The following is an 18804-nucleotide window of genomic DNA, read 5'->3' on the forward strand; positions in this document are numbered from 1 at the left end:
AGCTTGAATCCATTGGTTTTGCTAAGTGGTCTCGTGCCTACTCACCACGTAAGAGATATAATGTCATGACCACTAATATATCTAAGAGTTTGAATTCTACTATGTTGAAGGCTTGGGAGTTACCAAAATGTTCAATGTTTGAGGTTTTGCGAATGATGTTGCAAAGATGGTTTTCTATACGAAGAAATGAAGTTGATTATCAATTGATTTTACAAAAACCATTGAAGGTATATTAAGGAAACAGATTGAACGTAATCGATCAATGAAGGTATGGTCATTTTAACTATTATTACGTATGCTTAATATACATCTCCATATTTCATATATACAATATATACGACTATTATATTTTTGCATTGTAGGTTAATTCGATTAATAACATGAAATATCAGGTCATAGATAGAACTCCCCAATATGTGATTTTACTTACTCACAAAGGTTTGTACTTGTAGGATGTGAGATATATTGGAAATACCTTGTGCAATTTATCAATTAAGTCATGTGTTTCACCCCTTTACTTGAAAAGCACTTTGAGTTCAATATATAGAGGAGTAATAAATCCCTTACGCAATCATCGTCAATGACAAATACCTGATGATATTATGTCCATTATCATCTTTTTCCCTAATGTAAAACGTGATGTTGGTCGACCGAAAAAGACTAGAATTCCTTCCAGAATGGAGTTCAAGAGACGCGTTAAATGTGGCCGTTGTGGACGTGTTGGTCATAATTGCAAAAGATGCAAGTTTTCTTTATTGAACTAGATTATTCTTCATTTATTATGTTTTATAATGTAATGTTGTTAAAATTATACATTCAATTATAAACGTTTCCTAAATTTTTCTTACTTATATGTTCCTATATACTTCATAATATTGCAAATATACTCTGCATGACAATGTAGATAATATGTATGACGTCTTATTGAATATGTACATAACTAATTATTGAATGGAATATCAGGCTAGAGGTAGAGATATTGTTTATCAACATTATTTGCTTTAGTTTTTTAGGTCAAACTTTGCAGTTCAGAACGTAACAATATTGTATTTAATATTCTAAATTTCAGTTAGCTTCAAATTATAATGTTTAATATCATGATATACACTATTTTATTTAATATATACTATCTCTGTCGAAAAATGTATTATCAGATTGCTTTCAATTTCAATAACTTCAAAAATTCTAGTACATCCCAAAGTTGCTTTTAATAACCTGAATTAGAGCCATGATCTTTTACATAAATAAACCTCTCAATTAATATCATCCTTTAAACAAACATATGTTAACAAACTCAATATACAATTTATGAAAGATATAAAATTTGAGAGCAATTTCTGAAATCCAAATAACATAATAATCCTAATTACTACAGTCGAAATTACTAAGCAAACAACATAATCCAAATTACTCCATTCTAAATTACAAAGATATTCCTTCAAATAAAATTAACATAACCAGATCCAAATAACATAATATTCTAAAATCCTTGGGAGAGCAATTTAAAAGTTGGTGCTTTAAATCTTTGAACATTCAAATCTAATTTTTCCTTTTTTAGATACGTCAAACCAAATTTCGTTATGAATGGCGATCTCAATATCCTAAAAGGTAAATTTTCTCTGCTCATGCTCTTCTTCGCTGCTTGTTGATAAGCAATATCTCTACCTCTAGCCTGTTATTCCAATCAATAATTAGTTATGTACATATTTAATATGACGTCATACATATTATCTACATTCGAAATATACATACAGTAATCGTAATAGTCCTAACAGCTACAAGTCTTTGAGCAAGTCTTTTTTTCAATTTTTCTTTTACATAAACCACATAATGCATAATTTTTAATAATTTCAAACTACAAATATATTGAAATATAATAACTATAAAGACTAAATTACTTACCTTCATTTTTATTGCTTCTTTCTCAATTTTGTTTACTTCATTAAGGAGAGCAGTGTTGTATATTACATCATCAAGCAAATCATTTTGTCCTCCCTGTTAATATTCATAATTAGTATGTAATATACACTATTACAAATTACAAGTACAGGTATATAAAAGTCTAATATACCTCTTGTCCTTCATTTTCTTTTTGATCGTTTCCATCCTGTTCATCATTATAGTTAGTACTAAAAAATATACGTCTATATATATCTAATATAAAGAAGAAACCATAAATCAGAATATAGAGATGAATAGAAAATCTACCTGCTGATTAGTAACATCCCTATCAACTTCATTATCAACATTCTCATTATTTTTATCCCTTCACCTTCATTATTATTTTAATCCATTTGTATATTTTTATTATTTTTTACTGTTTCAATGACCTTCTCTTTGAACATATTTTTTAGATATTCGACCTCCTTAATTAGCTTCTCCAATTTCTAGTTTAAACATTGATTGTTGACCATAATGATTTTTTCAAATTTGAAGAAGTAATCAGGAATTTCCTCATTAGATGGCTCAGGTTGCTGTGAGTATTCACTTTTCTCAAATGTTTCATGAGTTTCCTCCCTCATTTTCATTTCATGGAACGTGCTTCGTTCCACGAAATCATCCTCATGAAACATGGCCTTGTATTGGAATTGTTTCAAAAATCACATTCATATATTAGTCTATACTATTTGCATGTAAATATAAAATATTATCGGTATGTATAAAATATACAGTTTCCTATCAAACCTGATCATTGTCGAAGACCTTTTATGCCAGTTCTTTCCATTCTGAGTGGTTGTCAACTACCCAGTTCAACATGCAGATCTTATTATCATCAACTTTTTATGCATAAAATATTGAAAGATCGGTCAACAATGGATGTACTCATACACCCATACTAATAGTGAATAAGCAAATCTAGAAATTTTAACAGCTAGGGCAGTAGGGAATTTTTTTTTATAGATTTTTTAATAGAATCAATCAACACATTATACCCTATCCTACCCCATGAAAACGCATCAAACTGTTTTTCATCATCCAGTAATTTGATGTGTTCCAAATCACATCTGGTTGTGAATTATTTTCCAAGGAGAAAATTCTCTAAAAAGTATATTTTTGCTATCTTAATTTTATCTTCCTCCTTCAGTTTTTTCGATTCATTAAATAAAAAGGAGACCCTTGACCTCGGTATAGAATCTTCATTCTTGAAGAACTTTGAAAGAAATTTGCCGTTCACTTTAGATTTATCTACGGTTGGCAATGGACCTCAATTCAAACCGGTTATTGCCTCGAATTCCCTAATGCCAAATTTGGTTATGGTTCCCTTGAAGTTAAACCACAACTCTGTTATAATTTATGTCCTAAAACTCATAGTTTGTAATCATATTCTATTCAATAAAGTCATTATTAAGAAAATGAATACTATAATCTTAAATCCAATAAACTAAGATCCCAAGGCTATTTTGAGTAAACTTGAACTTTATGTAGAGACATAAATATGGATTAAGTTCGAGTAAATAGCCTAAATAGTCTATAGTATATAAATAAAGGTTGGACGCCTTATTCATAGATACTATGGATGCGGCCCACTTTGTAGTTAATACAAATGATGTAATTCTAAATCATTCATGTAGAGACATGAAAGTGGAGGCATCTTATGTAAAAGGTTTACATAAAACAGAACCATAAGATAGTCACTTTTACGTTATAACGTCGTTTACTGTTTAAAACGGACTATCTCGATTATTGATGACCTAAGTAACTTAATCTTAATCCTAAGTTAACTGTGAACTCTTGTTTACACGAGATTATCCTTAGATCTACATAGGTGAGGACAACTCATTAGCGTTGGCCCAATAAGCCTCCCATTTCAAGGGTAAGATCGGATGGATAGATGGAAATATAGGGTGCAGGACGGAATTCACTCCTACTCGCTTTAGGGTTAGTAGATAGGTTGTTCTCTTAAGGACTGAATCCAAGTCTTGAACAAAGGGACCCCACCCTTTCATTGGTCCAAGAGGGATTCGGTTTATACCAGACCTTAAACCAATTGTTCAATAGTGGATCAGTGGAACTTAAGGAGAAAGATGTAGTCTTGGGGGTAAAACGGTACTTTTTGACCTAGCCAAGCTTACGAACAACTTGTGAAGGATTAACTTACTGATCATGGTTATAACAAATGGACACAAATATATCTATAGTGAGGGGAGTGCAATTACGAGACTTTAGTGGAATGACCTGTTAGTTAACAAATATTGATTAGCTCGGTATAAAAGAGTTTAACCTGTTAATCTCGGATCGTTGGAGCCCATGATCTATAGGTCCATTAGGTTTCCATACTAGCTCATATGGAATAAACTTATAACAGTATGATGGAATGAGTCGAATTGTTTGAACTAGGAGAGGAGAGAGAAACCGACAAGTATATGGATATAGCCATCGATTATAGATTACTAATAAAGCTTTATGCTTAAATGAGATTTAAATATTAAATATATGAATGTGGATACGTAACCGGAAGCTTGGAAAAGATGAAAATAGTCAAAGTTGTAAAAAGTCAAAATGTTGACTTTTGACTTTGAAAAGTCAAACTTTGACAGGCGATATATTCAATGTGATTTGAATCTTGAGAAAATAAATGCAGATTCATGCTCAGAAGGTCAAAATTAGTCAAGACTAACAAAATTGTAAAAAGTCAAAATGTTGACTTTTTGGTTTGAAAAGTCAAAATTTGACTTTGATCAAATGACGATTTTACCCTTTAACTATAGTTAGTGGGAAAATCCAACATTTTGTTGGATAAACCCACTAACTATAGTGGGCTAGGTGTTAACAAACTATAAAGACATTAAGCCCACTAATGGTTAGTGGGTTATGTGTTGGTGGCCCATGTGTTTGCATGCACATGCAACCTTGCATGAAAAACCTCTATAAATTGGGCTCTAAGGGCCTGAACGGAAAGTTGTTGTTGGCTTATTTTCTAAAGAATATAATTGGGCTAGTTTTTTCTAAAAAAAATATCAAACCCAACCCATTTCCATATTTTTCCATCTTTCTTTCTCTCTCCCATTTTCCTTCATCCAACAGGTCCCACAACCCATTTCTGAGTCTAGAGGATAGGAGGTCAACCCTAGTGGTGGTTCAAGCATCAATCGAAATTTCGAACGTAAGTTTTTCCTAAAAATTCTAATTTTTTTTGTTTAGGGTTTTTTTGTTAATTAATTGCAATTATACTAATTATCCGATCTTGTTTCCGTTGAATTCGTATGTTTTCCATCAAACTCATCGTCCTTCATCAATGTATATTGACGTCTGATTATGTGGTATAGAAGTTGACTTTGGAATTTGGAGAATTTGAGGTCTAGAAAACTACCAAAAGTTGTATTTCTAAATACTTCTAACTCCCCATTATTTAATTTTTTTTTTAATACTTCTAATTACATCTAATTTTGCATAGATGTTCAGTTTTTGCACTCTTGACCATTGACTTCTCTTCAGATCAATGATGCACCCTGTACACATAATATAAAGGACAATATCATTATATGTATACTTAATATATACTATTATATAACACTACACTGCATATATTTCAGCATAGCTATGAATATCCCATAATCTTCCTCTACGCTTTTTTTTTTTCGCTTCTTTTATCCCCAATCGATTTCTGAATCAATATTAGTAACATCATTTGTTAGTGATAACTAAATGCACCTTAATCAACTGCAATATTATATACATATATTTTATAGACATTTGCATTTGATTTTCTTGATCCTTTCTTCACATTTGTATTTCCTTCTTTTTCGACCTTTTCTTTCTTATCACTTTTTTTGATATTCTTCTGTTCCCTTACTTTCACATCTTTCTCTAACTCTCTTCTTAGATACCTATATTTCATATAAACAATAAAAAGCTTATAGTAATCTAACGATAGTAATTTACATACTGACATTTGAATATACATACATTTTCAGTTCAACTTTCCTTCCCCTTCCCCTTCAACACATGTTCGAACAATTTTCTTTTCACTATTGGTACATTGTCCTACAGATAATCGAATATCATTAACGTTAGTTTCTATTTATTCATAAAACTGAATATAATAAAACATTTTTAAATATGTACAAATCATAAATAAACCTCATCAAACTCCGATGAGAAGTTGAGTGGTACATCATACGATGTTTCTATTTCATTATTCTAGAAACAAATATAATTACGGAAATCATCATCAGAAATCATATAAAATATATATACATCAGTAAATATATATACTTATTTTTTTTTCGTTTGTTTTCCTTTCTTCTTTTTTGGCATTTTGGCTTCCGAAGTTTCAAACACCACATCCGTTTTTATAAACTTCTGATTATGGTACACAACAATCTGTGTACTTGTCGGCCCTCTTAAGTATTCTTCATCATCTTCTGGATAAATTGTTTGAAGTGGTTGGTATTCCATTTGTTCTTCATTTCTTATTTCCTCTTACGTATATTTCTGTTTAACTATATGTACAATATAAAAATTCATTTCAGTAAATAACAAATATACATCTATATTATCGTTGATCACAATAGGATCCTCCTTGTTTGATTTAATCTTGTTCAACCTTGATCCTAGGCATCTTTCGCTTCTACGAACCATTATTTTTCAACCTTATTCTACATATTACGATACAATATAAAATTCAAATTTGTGGTATAACATGCATTACTTAATTTGTGGTATACATAGAGTATCTGCACTAAATAACCACTTAAATATATACAGACTTCTAACTTGAGGTTTAATGAGGAAATATATACAACATGCATTACTAAAGGTATGTTTTACACAGAGTCTTTACACTTTAAGTTCATTTAAAAAATATATATACAACATGCATTACTAATTTCTTCGACATTCTAATCATAGTAATGGAAGTTTGTTAAGTAAATAAGTGGTAATCCCATATATACCCCATTTTATTTCAGATAAGAAAAAAAATACTCACCGGTACTGTAGAATGCTTCTGAACAGAGTGTTGCAATGGAGTTGCCGGAACCTTAATATCTGCTGAAGAATGAGTTTTTTAAAACCCTAATGAGCGATTGAGAGTTCCATATATACCCCATTTAATTCCAGATAAGAATAAAAAACAAACACTCACCAGAAGGTATTTCTGTTGCTGAAAACTCACTGGAAGGGAAGAAAAAAGCTGGGATGAACAAGCTTTACAAAACCCTAAAGATCGGTTGAAAAAAAATCAAAGCGCATGAAGGAGAGTATGGAATCCGCAATTACCCGTTGTGATGTTTCCTTACATGGTTCAAAATTTCCCATTTTTCACGTCATTAATGTATCAGTTACCATTTTTTTTTAATTCGTAAATGATTTAATATTGGTAGTGTAGTAAATTGGGTCAGATTTTTATGTAAAATAGTAGCCTATTTAGGACCTTAGTGTAATATTTAGACTAATTATGCCCATTGTGTAAAATCATAGAGCAAATCAGGCCATTTGAGTTAAAACCCTATAAAAAATGGGTTGTCAACGATACTAACTGTTATCTAATTACTACCTAATTGCTATTTAATATCAACTGTTATCTGATCGATAACGATATTGATTTGCTATCTAATTATTGTGTCATTGCTACTTGACGTTGGTTGGTATCTAATTGCCAATCCAATTGCTATAAGACTCACTTTGTTTAGGTGGGCATTTTTTTTCTTTTGGCGGGTGTATGGAAGAGATAAGAGGAAGAAAAAGTGCTCCCACTTTGTGTGTGTGGTGGCATTTTGCTACTGGAAATGCATCACTCCTCCTCCGCGGAGTACTCTGGACTGGACAAACCACCACAGGATGAACTTCCTAAGGATGGGGACAAATATAGATCCAAGTTGAAGAGTATTATAATGAATAAGAACCTAATAAAGAAATTCTTTCTATATGTAGAGCGGAGGGAAACCATAATTACGTTTGTGCCTTGTGGCCTTTGTATCTTCTAAACAAAAGACATAAAACCGGGAGGCACCCCTTAAACATAAAAAAAATGCCTAGAAGAATAAAGAGGAAGAAGCGCTCTTCCAAGAAGAGAAGAAACTAATATATAGCTTTTCTCGAAGATACCAAAAGATTCCTCCTAAAGGGTGGCGAGATCTCATCATACTCGTTGGGCACCCCCGAGGATTGCTATTAGTAGCCTTTTCCTTCCAAGGGTCACCTTCCCCTTCATTCTAGTTTCTTTTCTCCTCCTTTCAGCCTCTTCCTTTTTTCTTACATTAGTGGGGTTAATCTAATCTATAGAGCCGATTTTCTTTAATCTTACCAAATCATCCTAGTTTTCGTAAAACAATTTGCAGTAGTTTCTTTAAATATGAGTTTATTTTCAACATTTTTTACGTAATCGTTACATGCGAGTAAATTATTAAATTTTTTAAAAATTCATATTCTAACTCAAATACACAAATTTCATATATTTAATTTACCAAATCGTCCTAGTTTTCGTAATGCAGGAGCAAAAAAAAAAGGGTAAGCGGTGTAATCACAATAAATTACCTAATTCAAGAGTAAAAGAAGAAATGAAAATTTTAAATTCACGTAATTGTACCAAATTCATAATTTAAAAACAAGTTATGTTTTTTAAATAATAGATTAAAATTAACAAAACTTATAAGTATAGAAATTATAAATGAGAAAAAATGGATTAAATATTATTTAAAGTTAAATGGATTAATTATAAATAAGGAAGAGTTAAGGAAGGATTGAGGAAGGATTGAGAAAGGATCGAAGAAAGATCAGGGAAGGATAGATCAATTTTCACCTAAGAAAAATTTAACAAACTAAATAAAATCTCCTAAAATGAAGCAAAAATTAATTTTAAACAATGAAAAGAAAAGAGATGATTAAAAAAGATGATCAAACAATAATAACTATTAAAAAAAACTGAAGAAGAAAAGAAAATAGAAGAATGAAAAAATTAGTGTTTTAAAAAATATTATTGTGAATTTACAAAGGCGTATTTGGAATGACTAAAAAAAATATTTCAAAAATTCAATTTTATTAATTTTTCAAGGTTTGTCACGATTATCAGAGTTGTGGTAGGAAGTTCTCTTGGAGTTGTCAGAAATGTCACCCAGTGGTCGCTTGACAATGGTCACCGGGGATGGTGTTTAGAACTTCGGAGTTGGACTGATGAATTTTCTAGAATGAATTAGAACAAAATGTAGGAAGCCGTGGTGAAGACAGTCGTTGATTAATGGTGAAGAGTATTATTAACGGTTACTAATGTTTTAGACGGTTGGTTGGTTGTCGACCATCATGATAGCCGGCTGCCAAGGGTCATGACTATTGGTCAACTGACAATTATTATGACCGTTTGTGAATAAGCATGACATCGATAATTAATGATAACAATTGGACGTCATCAATCAAGATGTTCACCCAGTAACAATAATGTTTAAAGTTTTGTAGGCCACCAATGATCAAGTCGATTGATCATCCACAATCAAGACAATCGATAATTGACGATCGAGACAATTGATAATCGATGATCAATACGATTCAGAGGCAACGATCAAGTGGATCTAGAGCCGACGGTTAAGACGATTGGTCGTCCTGACCGTTGATCAATCATGATCGGTCATCTTGGTTGATCATGGAGTTGCTAACGGTCATCAATGATCATTGATACGAGGTTGAAGTAAAAATTTTCTAAAACATATGACATTCAATTAAAAAAATATATATTCCAGACCCATGGGTTTTGTTTCTTAATCCCAAGAATTTTATTTCAAGTGTCCAAACATGAGTCCGGTTTCAAATGTCAAACCTCTCTAATTCCAAACCCATGGGCCAAACACCCCTCAGTGAAATGTCCTGGTAGTTAACGAATGTTGTTAACTAGGTTAGAGAGTTTACATTTTAAACTTGAATCGTTGAAGCTTATGATCGGAAGGCTTATTAAATCTTTTATCAAAATAAACTTATAGAAAAGTATGATGAATATATTCGAAATGTTCGAATTAGTTTAGGAAGTAAAACAAAAAGGGTTAAATATATTTAATATAATTAACGATTTGATATAGTGAAAGAATACAAGATATTTAAATATAATTTGGATATTGGAAATTTGAATACGGATTAATAGTTAAATATTTCTGGAAATTTCGTCAAACAAGTGTCAAAAGATAAAAATTAGAGACAATAAATATTTATATTATAGATCAATAAAATCAAGTTCATAAACCAATTTTACTTTCGTTGAAATCTCTTGTGAATATGAACTCAATAAATTTCTGTCCAATTTTAGTGTAAAAAATGACTAGCAATCAATCCACCTCAACAATCTGTTAACTAAAGATCAAATCAATTTGGAGTACCCATAAAATCTTTAAGACTAAACAAATATCTACTTGAAACTCTAGGTGAAAAATGTTTTTTTCCTCCTAGTTGTACATGTACTAAAGTGGGGATAAGCGTGTGATATTGTATATTTTTAAAGTAAGTTTCTAAATTGGATAATTTTATAAATATAACGAAGTATCAAAATATTTACGGTTTTTTAAAATTAATTATTTATTTTAAATATTTCAGATTTACCATTTTTCATATTTCCTGCTCTCATTTCTTCCTTCTCATCTTCCTTTCCATCTTCTTTTGCAAATTTTTTTTATATTTGTTTTCAATCAATCATCGAGTGTTTTAGTTCAAGATCCTTTTTAGACAAAAATCGTTGAATATTGGTACACAATCGGCTCTATAAGATCGTGGACCAAATATAAAATCATCTTGAAAAAAGTTTGTTGGGATATTGATAGTGTACCCAAAGAAACGATATTGTTATAAGATAGTGTGTCAAATATAAAAGATTTTGTTACATTAAACTAAGATTGTTTAGATTTGGTATGCGATCGGACATCATGTCCTAGACGATTTTGTATCAATAAAAAGAATTTATCACAATTGCGTATCAATAAAATAAAAAGAATTAGAGTGATCAATTAATCACATGTTGACCGGAGCATTTTTTGTATTTGAAATTGAGTGTAAATATGTTTGCCAATATTTTTTAAAAAACTTATTTCCAAAATGGAAAAAAGAAAAAGAAAAGAAAAGGAAAGAAAAGAAAAGAAAAGTATTTTAGGGCTTCGGGTAGATACTAAATTTTTTTTAACATCCTCATTCCTCCCAATAGAATCAAATCAATCCAGCACACAAGCAGCAGAGACAGCGGAGTTTGAAGGCGTTTTCGGAGGCCGTGTCTGTTCCTAACAGAGCAAACTAGGGTTTTAACAATTATGACTCGCTTGGATATACAGCAAGTTCTCAATGATAACAAATCCAAAGACCCACTCACCATCACTACTCTCAAGCTCAATCAAAAGTCACTTTCTGATGTACGATCCTCCCTTCGTTTACCTCTCTCTTTTTTTCTCTGCTTCTCCGTTTCATTCACTTCTACTGCGTTTGTATTGTTTTCCAGATAAATGGTTTGTCCCATTTCAAAAACTTGGAGAAGCTCGATTTGACATTCAACAATCTCACATCGCTTCAGGTATAACTAACTCATTATGGTAATCTATCATTTATCCGCCCTTTTGTTGATTCTTCATGTTTAATTGAAGGGGTTGGAGTCATGCACCAATTTGAAGTGGCTCTCAGTTGTACAAAACAAACTTGATAGCTTAAAAGGAATTGAAGGGCTTTCTAAACTTACTGTAAGTTCCACACTCATCCTTCCTCGTATATTGAAAGTGGGCTTCCATCCTTGACATATAAAATGACCTCTTCTCTTGAATGTAGAAACCAACCCTCGTCCATTTGTAGAATTATTCACCCTCTATTTAAACGTTATGTGGGAGTATCTTCAGTTTATGTGGGTGTTTTTTTTTTTTAAATTGTTCTAATTTTGTTCATTATGATCGTCTCCTTTATTAATGAATCTATAGATTTCTGATATAGACAAATTTATGTATAGATGCTACGTCAACATTTTCTTATTCAGGAAAGACATTGCTGGAGATGCTATGGATCTGATTTTGAGTTTCCTTGTTTTTTCTAATGATTAGGTATTAAATGCGGGAAAGAATAAGCTTCGGTCAATGGACGAAATTAGACCCCTTGTTGGCTTATGTGCTTTGATTTTGAATGGTGAACCTTGTTGTAGTTTGACATACATGACTTCGTCATGTTTATATTTTGATTATGGTCATGATTAATTGGATTTTTTTTATCTTGGGGCTTTACAGACAATGAGATTGCTTCTATTTGCAAGCTTGATCAGATGAAGAACCTGAATACTCTGGGTATGGTTTCTCATTTTCATTCACTTTTACAAGTCGTTTGTCTCAAGGGGTTTGGGGATGGGAATACGTTGTGAAATTTTGAAACCATGTTTGGTTGAAGGGTTTTGGTTGTTTTCTTGGGAAAAGTTGTTTCCCTGGCATTAATAATAAGCTAAAGTAAGGGGGTTCTTTAACCGTGAAAAAGGGTGGGATTTCAGTTTTGCAGTGCTACCCCGACCTCTTTAACCCAAATATCTCTTCCTGTTCTCGCTTCCTCTTTCCTCCTTTCTACATGTATCACTCTTATTTATTTGTTTATTTATTTATTTATTTATTATTAAATTATCTTCCAAGACTTTGGCTCTGGTCTTGGCATCTTCAAGTGAGTAAAACAGAAAATAGCTTTGGGTTTTTCTAGTGTGAAGATCCACCTAAACCCAACAAAATGCAGGAGAAATTCCAAGATTCAAGGAAGAAGAAAAGAAGGGGACTTGGGGAAAAAGCGGACTGTGATTGTTCTTGTGTGTGTTTTCCAGTTCCTCCCTCGGTGTCAAGAACTCAATTATTTGAAAGGATGCATTTTATTGCAAAAAAATGAATGAGTTTGGTGTGTCCATCTCTCATATATACCTCAAGCTCTACACCCACGAATTTTTTTTACTTTTTTTTTTTATCTTCTTATTTTCTTTTATTATTTCTCGTCATTATTATTTTTCTTCTACGAATAAATATTGAAATATAATTTTTCAAAATATTTTAGAATATCAACTGAAAAACAATAATAAAGGAACGAATAATTATTTAAAATTAAATAAAATAATTTGCTTATTAAAGGGTAAATTTAGTTTAATTTTATATTTTATAATTGTAATCTTGTAACTTTAGTTGTTTGAAACCTTAAATCAAACTACCCCTTAATGCTTTTCTGATAGTTGGCGTACTCAAGATCTTTTTCCTTGTTTTTCTAATTTATTAATAACGTGTTCTGATAATAGTCTTTTCTTTTCTCAAATCTGACTTGAATGTTCAAGAGTGATGCTTACTTACGCAAACTAAACTTATTTTCTAACCTTTTGAGTTTTTGCAGTTCTTTCTAGAAATCCAATCCGTAGTATTGGAGATTCTCTGTTGAAAGTGAAATCAATGAAAAAAGTAAGAGTGATTCTCTATTGGCTGTTATTTAAAGATCAGTCTTACTTGACTACAATCAAGGATCTCCAGAGTGATTGATTTATTTATCCTTGTTTCAGCTATCCTTTTCTAACTGCAAACTTCAATCTATTGATTCATCCCTCAAGTCTTGTATCGAACTGAAAGAGCTTCGACTTGCTCACAATGAAATCAGGGTATGTGCTGTTTGGATTAGTATGCTTTATCTTATGTAGATCTCTTGAAAACTTGTTTATTGCTATTTAAATTGCATTAAATTCAATATTAAATACTGTTAAGTGATGGAATAACACTTGTTTGTTAGACGTCTGTATTCATTCTTGAGTGTACTTGCCCTATCCAGATGCTTCCCAATGATTTGGCTCATAACAAGAAGTTGTTGAATTTGGATTTGGGAAATAATGTCATCATGAGATGGTCAGATTTAAAGGTAAGGTACATCCTATCTTACTTTTTCTTTAATATTTTGAAATCTTAATGTTTTCTCCAACTTAACCTCCTCTTTTTAATTGATCACCCTTTTAACTATTCTAGGTATTGAGTTCATTAGGCTATCTGAGAAATCTTAATCTTCAAGGGAATCCTATTGCTGAAAGTGCTAAGTTAGATAAAAAGGTCCATCCCCACTCTCCACAAGTCTTCTACTTCTACCATTTTAAATAATGTGGTGTCCCATCAAATTCTTTTCTGACTAGTGAAACTGCAGATTCGTCGGCTGGTTCCAGGCTTGCGTGTATTGAATGCTAGACCAATTGATAATGGGCGTGATAAAGAAGACGACACTCCAACCAGGAACCTAGAGCGTCAAAAAGAGAAAAAGGATAGAAAACTGAATGGGAATGTTGAAACACACTCGTCTGTTCAAGGCACTGATGGCAAACTTGATCATACTAATGATTTTGATGTGGAAAGGAAGTCGGAATGCAAAAAACGCAAGATGGACAAGGTCTCCAGGGAGGAGAAAGAAGTTCCATCTCTTGACAATAAGATAAATCACGGTACCAACGATATTGATGAGGATAAGAAGACTTCAAAGCAGAAAAGAGCAAAAAGCAATAAGGAGCCATCTTTGCCAGTACACAAGGAGACGCTTACCAAGATTGAAAAGCAGAAGAAAGCCAAGAAGGAAGGGGAAAGGCAGGTTGATGTTATCGATGACACTGAAGTGCCATTCGAACAGCTTTTTGGAGACGATCTTGTTGAAGACATGGATGCTGTTCTCAGAAAGGTTGGTGAGAAAGCAGTAGAGGAGATGAATTTAAAGCCTAATTTGGTATCATTTTCAGCTAATAGAAAGGAATCTAAAAGTCAAGATCTAGTTGGAAGATTACAAATATCCCCAATAGTTGAAATTGGAATGGGCGGACTATCAACATGGGATGATGAGTAATTGCGATGCAAAGACATTCAGTTGCTTGGGAAAATTTGGATCAATCATGGCAGCACCGAGGTCAGACAGGCGTGGAATGCAAAAGAAAAGAATGGGTTTTAGAAACTCATTTCAGTGGTTGGTCTGGCTAGGAGCTATGAAGCATAAGCTACGGTTGTTGGGAGACACTACTTTTGATTTGGGGGAGTTCATGAAATGATGGAGGATGTTTACTTTTCTGACTTAAACAAGTGACATACCAAAAGGACTTTGTAGCTTGTTGGTACGTGGGCAAGTTCTAATTTGAAACTTACATATTTCTCCTTCAACAGCCTTAAAAATGATGAATAATTAAAACTGTTAATGCCTAAATTGAAACAGGGGTGTTTGGGGGTATTGACCTTCAACACATTTTTTTCCAATTTTTATATTATTTCTATAATGGAGTTTGCCTTGTTTCTCTTCTCCTTTCAAATGTTTTACCTATTAACAAATTGTAATATAATTATAAATAGGTATAAGTTGTAACAGAAAGATGTTTGTTAATATTTTATACCCATGAACTAAATTTTCATTGCAGTACACGCCTGTCATTTCCAACACAGACTATGTTGGAGTAATTCGCCCAGTAGAATTAGTATCTCGCCTTGTCCAGATAGAACGTCCAGACTGATTGCTTGATGTATCATTTAAAAGTTTATAATATACCTTGTATACCACCTAGTCAAAATGCCTAAAGAGTCAGCTCATAGGAACTTGTCACCTACTAGTTAGTTTGCCTAATGGTCAGCTTGTTAGATAAAAAACATCCATTACAAAATAGAAACTAGTTGAGAAAGAAAGGTCGAGTCGTGGATCTTGCTTTCCTTAAAACATTTTGCGGCTCTATTCCTTTGTGCAAACAATTTTGTAGTCTCATCGTCCCAAAGAAAAAAACAATCTTGTTCTTCAATCAGGATTGCATTGAAACTGAATGGAATATTAACACTTAAATAGACACTTTTGATTGATCGAAAAACGAAGTTTGTATTTTTTTCATCTCTCAAAATGAACAAAGAGAAGTTTTTATATAGTGGAGGAGAATAAAATAGATGATGGTAATTAAATAGGGAGTTTTAATTATGGAAACATTTGTAATTAAGGGAGGATATGTTGGAAATTGAATATAAAATGGAATTAAAACGTTTGATTCTTGTATTAAAGATACAAATATAATATCATTATTACATCTTGCCTAGCCATCTCATCTAAGATGACGATACGTGTGTGAAGATTAGAGCAAATCGCTTAGCTATTTTGTCTAGGATGACAGTTTGCGTGTGAGATTAGCAAATCTAATTGCCTAGCCATCTCTTCTTGGATGGCAACAAGCAACTTATTTACTTATCTTCTCTCATTTTCAAACTCACAATTGGATGAGTATTTTGTAATAATAACATTTTCAAAATTTTTCATCAACAATCCTCTACTTGAATTTTTTTTACTACCAGTCCTCCACTTGAAAATTTTTAAAAAGATTTTCATCGAGTAGTGTCTATTTGTATAATACTGTGCTTAAGTAAAGGTGGCGAATGACATAAACCTTTATGTAGTAACAATAGTTTAGAGTATTGGAAAGTAACTCGTGGTTTTGAAATTTACTTCTAACAAGATTGCACACACAATATTATTCGAGTGAAGTTCTAAATTGTCTGTACTTTAAGGCCTTGCATGTATATCCCAGTTTAGTGGACGCTCTACAAAATTTACCTAGAATTCCTTTGGAAGCAACCTTCACTTCCATATCCACAAAGGTGAATCTATCAAGAGTACTTTTGTAGCTGGGTACCCTACTTGATATCAAGTATAGAATTCATTAAGAACCAAGTTCAACCTTTTCATGCGCTTCAGGATGTCATATAATTACTTAATCATAAGAATGGAACTTCTAGGGATTTTAGCATGATTCTCTTTAGATCACTTGTGATCAGTTATTACCCATTGAACTTGTTTCTTGGGATCTTCAGTTTTTCAAATTGGGTTTACCTCACAAGTAATTTAGTTTTCTATAGGCTTGAGTCTCGTTCTTTCTGAGGTTCTAAAACCTTCTCTCTAGATAGTCCTTTTGTCAAACGATCAGCCAAGTTGTCATCATACCGTACATAATACACTATCACTGCACCGGTAGTGAGAAATTCTCTAATGGTACCATGTCTACGACGTATCTATTGTCTCTTACCATTGTAATAACGGTTCTGAACTTTTGCGATAGCTACAGTATTATCGCAATGGATTAGTATGACTGGTACTAGTCTTTCCCAAGTGGAAATTTCTGATAGCAAGCTTCGAAGCCAGCTTACTTCTTCACTAGCAGTAGCTAGTGCTATCATTTTTAACTCCCATCGTTGACTAGGCTAAGATGATCTGTTTCTTGGATTTCCAAGCAACAACTCCTTTTTCTATATTAAAAATATAGCCACTTGTAGCCTTTAAGTCATTTGAGAGGGAGTTCCAATCAACATCGTGTAACCTTCTAGTACAACGGAAACTTTTTATAATGTAATCCTAGTTTTTATGTTTTCTTAAGATATCTCATCACTCTTTCTACAACATTCCAGTGTTTTAGACTAGGTCTGCTAGTAAACCTACATAGTAACCCTACAACATAAGCTATGTTTGGTCTAGTGCAGTTAATAACATATCTTAGACTTCCTATGATGCTTGCCATATTCATATTGATTAACACTGTCACCAGTGTTTTTGAACAATTTAACACTAAAATCATAAGGTATACAGGTTGGTTTGCTTTCAAAGTAGCTGTACTTTTTTAGGATCTTCTCCATGTAATGAGATTGATATAAGGAAATTCCACTTTTAGTTCTAGTAATTTTGGTGTCTAGGATTACATTATCTTCTCCTAAGTCTTTCATGTCAAAATTTGCACTCAACATTGATTTTACATCATTTATGATGTGTAGGTTGGATCCAAGTATTAGCATGTCATCTACATATAAGCATAGGATAGTGCATAACCTATCTTCAATCTTATAGTAGATACATTTGTCACTCTCATTTACTTTGAATCCTTTAGATCATTAGATTGTCAAACTTTTCGTGTCATTGCTTAGAAGCTTGTTTTAGACCATGATGGATTTATCTAATTTACAAACTTTAAATACTTGACTATGAACTAAGAAACCTTCAAGTTGTTCCATATATATCTCTTCTTCTAAATCACCATTTAGGAAGGCAGTCTTAACATCCATATGATGTATTAAGAGATTGTTTAGGACAACTATAGAAATCAACACTCTAATTAAGGTGATTCTAGTAACTAGAGAGAAAGTGTCGAAGAAATCTATGTTTTCCATCTGTTTAAAACCTTTTGCTACTGGTCTAGCATTATACTTACCCATAGATCCATCATGTTTGAGTTTGTTTCTTAAAACCCATTTATATCCTATTGCTTTGTAGCTAGGGGGTAGGTCAATTAGGTGCAGTACTATTTGATTAAAGAGAGTCAATTTCATTATTAATAGCTTCTTGCCATAAGTTGGCATCTATTGAGGGATAAAGGCTTTTCCAAAGTCTTTTATGGTTCTCGCTTCCTTGCTTCTTCTAGGTTCAGGATCTACTTTCTTATCTTGGGTTTGGATCCTAACTGAAGGTATGGTACTTGAGCCCGTACTAGTTTGACTATTTAGGCTCCCACTAGATTTAAAAGAAAATCTATCTTAAAAAAAACCTACATCGTTTGATTCTATGATTATTTTATTTTCTAAGTCATAGAACCTATAAACTTTACTATTTTTAGCATATCCTATAAAGACACACTCATAGGCTCTATTGGCTAGTTTTCTTCTTTTAGGATCAGGTATTTTAACGTATGCTAGACAACCCCAAGTTCTGAGATAAGACAAGTTTGGTGTTTTGTTCTTAAGGACTTCGTATGATGAAGTTTTACTATTTGATTTAGGAATCCTATTAAGAACATAATTAACAGTTTTTATTATTTCACCCCACCAAGATGGTGTTGCTCCTAAATCAAGCAAGATAGCAACTACTAACTCAGTTAGAGTT

The 18804-nt window shown here is 32.3% G+C and overlaps 1 protein-coding gene across 1 annotated transcript; it reads left to right on the forward strand.

Moving 5' to 3' along the window:
* Window positions 1–11092: 11092 nt before the first annotated feature.
* LOC103501745 (uncharacterized) lies at window positions 11093–15187 on the forward strand. The gene is made up of 10 exons (XM_008465429.3): window positions 11093–11318; window positions 11405–11476; window positions 11547–11639; window positions 11991–12072; window positions 12171–12227; window positions 13294–13358; window positions 13457–13552; window positions 13720–13806; window positions 13911–13991; window positions 14083–15187. The coding sequence occupies exons 1-10, from the start codon at window positions 11220–11222 to the stop codon at window positions 14764–14766; spliced, it is 1416 nt and encodes a 471-aa protein (XP_008463651.2). The 5' UTR covers window positions 11093–11219; the 3' UTR covers window positions 14767–15187.
* The last annotated feature ends 3617 nt before the right edge of the window (window positions 15188–18804 follow it).

This window comes from Cucumis melo, chromosome 12 (assembly GCF_025177605.1).
Source record: "Cucumis melo cultivar AY chromosome 12, USDA_Cmelo_AY_1.0, whole genome shotgun sequence".
In the NCBI taxonomy this organism is placed as follows: Eukaryota; Viridiplantae; Streptophyta; class Magnoliopsida; order Cucurbitales; family Cucurbitaceae; genus Cucumis; species Cucumis melo.